Consider the following 3,325-nt stretch of genomic DNA (forward strand, 5'->3'; position numbering starts at 1 on the left):
TTGTTGGTTTATTATAGGTTATGACAAGGAGGCGAGGCATGACAGCCAAGCACAGGGTAACTGTTTTATTGATACTATTACTATCATTATTTGTATTAGTCATATTGGTGAAAAAGCACAGTTCTAATAGGATACACTTCCAATCTGTTTTCACACTACAAAGTACTTGTAATCGTCGTATTTCTCATGTCGTGCATTGAGAGGCGAGAGCACCGAGAGTTCCGACAGCACGTAAACGTGTCAGCAGCTGGTTGTCGTAGATGAGTGTGTTTTTCGACATATGATTGCGACTTACGGCCAAACATGGCGCAGCGCGGTTGTAGCTGGGTGAAGAACTGAGTTATTGAACTACAGACTGCTCGTCCGTCCCGTCTCTCTTCTTTCACGGATAGGTTCACACGCTCTCTGAGCCTCGGCACGGCTAGCGAGCAGCGGCTGGAGAAGACACATGGCGGCGCAGGGAGGCATCTTGTTCCAGGAGAAGGTCAGCAGGTTGCTGAGCGGACACAACGGGAAACCAGTGCTGAAACCAAACAGGACTCTGGCTCTAAAAGATGCTGTAGCCAACCGCAAACCCAAGAAAGGAGGTATGATATGTACGTTCCTGCGCATCACATCGCACTGGACGTGAATATGAAATGAACGTTGAGGGTTAGCATAGATAGACATGGATGTCTAATTGTTGAGGGTTAGCATAGATAGACATGGATGTCTAATTGTTGAGGGTTAGCATAGATAGACATGGATGTCTAATTGTTGAGGGTTAGCATAGATAGACATGGATGTCTAAGTGTTGAGGGTTAGCATAGATAGACATGGATGTCTAATTGTTGAGGGTTAGCATAGATCGACATGGATGTCTAATTGTTGAGGGTTAGCATAGATAGACATGGATGTCTAATTGAGGGTTAGCATAGATAGACATGGATGTCTAATTGTTGAGGGTTAGCATAGATCGACATGGATGTCTTATTGTTGAGGGTTAGCATAGATCGACATGGATGTCTAATTGTTGAGGGTTAGCATAGATAGACATGGATGTCTAAGTGTTGAGGGTTAGCATAGATAGACATGGATGTCTAATTGTTGAGGGTTAGCATAGATCGACATGGATGTCTAATTGTTGAGGGTTAGCATAGATCGACATGGATGTCTAATTGAGGGTTAGCATAGATAGACATGGATGTCTAATTGTTGAGGGTTAGCATAGATAGACATGGATGTCTAATTGTTGAGGGTTAGCATAGATAGACATGGATGTCTAAGTGTTGAGGGTTAGCATAGATAGACATGGATGTCTAATTGTTGAGGGTTAGCATAGATAGACATGGATGTCTAATTGTTGAGGGTTAGCATAGATCGACATGGATGTCTTATTGTTGAGGGTTAGCATAGATCGACATGGATGTCTAATTGTTGAGGGTTAGCATAGATAGACATGGATGTCTAAGTGTTGAGGGTTAGCATAGATAGACATGGATGTCTAATTGTTGAGGGTTAGCATAGATCGACATGGATTTCTAATTGTTGAGGGTTAGCATAGATCGACATGGATTTCTAATTGTTGAGGGTTAGCATAGATACCCATGGATGTCTAATTGTTGAGGGTTAGCATAGATCGACATGGATGTCTAATTGAGACAAGGGTTGTTGATTGACTCTCACATCGTAATAATAAATGCCTTTAGTTTGAGCAAAGTCAAAGGTAACACAAAAGAGAACCGTGAAAGTGGTTCAGAGAAGGGATCGAGGAGGGGGGTTAGCATGCTGTTACTATGGTTACGGTCACAGACGACCAGCCGGTGTTGCGTCCCAACCGGTAACCAACGGATGGGTGTCGGTTCATCTGATGTCAGCAACTGTAGTTCCCCTCTCGAACCTGATATTCATACTGTAACTCTTACCGACTGCACGTAAACGCACATCCACTTATGAAATAATAAATACTATAAATGATATATATTTTGTCAGATCACATCAGGCTGGATAGAGTCTCACTAGAGGAAATTATACTGCATACACAGCATAGTCTCAGATTAATCTATTCTACAGAGATTGTAATGTCAATTAGTCTGTATCGACTCAGAGTTAGTTTAACTGGCGTAGACTCTGGGACTTGGTTCAGCGGGTGTAGACTCTGGGACTTGGTTCAGCGGGTGTAGACGCTGGGACTTGGTTCAGCGGGTGTAGACGCTGGGACTTGGTTCAGCGGGTGTAGACGCTGGGACTTGGTTCAGCGGGTGTAGACGCTGGGACTTGGTTCAGCGGGTGTAGACGCTGGGACTTGGTTCAGCGGGTGTAGACGCTGGGACTTGGTTCAGCGGGTGTAGACGCTGGGACTTGGTTCAGCGGGTGTAGACGCTGGGACTTGGTTCAGCGGGTGTAGACTCTGTCCTGACACTGTTTTCTGGTGCCACATGGATCCGGTTTGAGAGGGTGAACATGTTGCCGTCTCTCCACAGAGGCCACCTGTATCACAGAGATGTCCTTCCTGATGGTCTGTTGGAAGCAGAACAACTTTGTGGACGGTCTGTGCTCTAATGAGATGAACTCCTTCTACTCTTGCGTGAAGAAGGCTCAGGTATGTTTACTTCCACAGCAACACAACCGACACACAAAGTGCTGTGAGCTGTAAGATGCAAGTCAAAGTTTACAGAGCGCTAAAGCAGGCTTCTCCTTTTCTAGTTGTACAAATGACTAATTAAAAAACATTGGTAACAAATCGTCTTTCACAGGCCGCGATGAAGAGTAAATCTGACCAGACGACATCGCAGGGAGGACGTCTGCACCCAAAACTAGCCACCACCCTACTGAAGAGATATCCCAACCTGCGCACAGAGATCTAATAATTCCCCATTTGAACTTGTGGCCTTTAAAAGGACCTCAAATGTGTAAGAAATCATCATGTGATGGACCTGTCAACTACTGTATGATTCAACAATGGGCTTCCATTTACATGTGTTTAATAAATAAAGGATGGAGCACTGCACCAGCTCGTTCAGTCCCTTCACAGCCTTTGTATTCACAGCACACTTTCATGGTCTGGATGTAAGATAACTTCTGTCAGCTCAGATGAGCATGATGCCATTTTCTCTCGATCCAATTTAACAGAGTGGTCTCATTAGTGGACGTGATGGAATCGTTCTTCTTGGGTTTCATGGCTCCTGGCTCGGAGTCTACCGCAACCTCTGAACACTTAAATGCCTCGTCATTCCAGTGGAAGCTCAGCTCGGTTCTGAATGGAGTACGACCTCTTTCTCTCAGACTGCCCCTCACTGGCCACTCATTCAAGGCAGGAAGTCTAGTGTGTCCACGGGATGCAGTG

The 3,325-nt window shown here is 45.0% G+C and overlaps 1 protein-coding gene across 1 annotated transcript; it reads left to right on the plus strand.

Annotated features, from left to right (window-relative positions):
* The first annotated feature begins 203 nt into the window (after positions 1 to 203).
* chchd1 (coiled-coil-helix-coiled-coil-helix domain containing 1) lies at positions 204 to 2,989 on the plus strand. Its single transcript, XM_040178205.2, has 3 exons — positions 204 to 587; positions 2,463 to 2,581; positions 2,736 to 2,989. Exons 1-3 carry the CDS (start codon positions 449 to 451, stop codon positions 2,844 to 2,846), a joined length of 369 nt encoding a protein of 122 aa, XP_040034139.1. The 5' UTR covers positions 204 to 448; the 3' UTR covers positions 2,847 to 2,989.
* Positions 2,990 to 3,325: the final 336 nt, after the last annotated feature.

This window comes from Gasterosteus aculeatus, chromosome 6 (genome assembly GCF_964276395.1).
Source record: "Gasterosteus aculeatus chromosome 6, fGasAcu3.hap1.1, whole genome shotgun sequence".
Lineage (NCBI taxonomy): Eukaryota > Metazoa > Chordata > Actinopteri > Perciformes > Gasterosteidae > Gasterosteus > Gasterosteus aculeatus.

Coding starts and splice junctions, on each gene's coding strand:
- chchd1 (XM_040178205.2), top strand. CDS start 449: ATGGCGGCGCAGGGAGGCATCTTGTTCCAGGAGAAGGTCAGCAGGTTG. Junction 588..2,462: donor CCGCAAACCCAAGAAAGGAG/GTATGATATGTA, acceptor GTCTCTCCACAG/AGGCCACCTGTATCACAGAG. Junction 2,582..2,735: donor CTTGCGTGAAGAAGGCTCAG/GTATGTTTACTT, acceptor CGTCTTTCACAG/GCCGCGATGAAGAGTAAATC.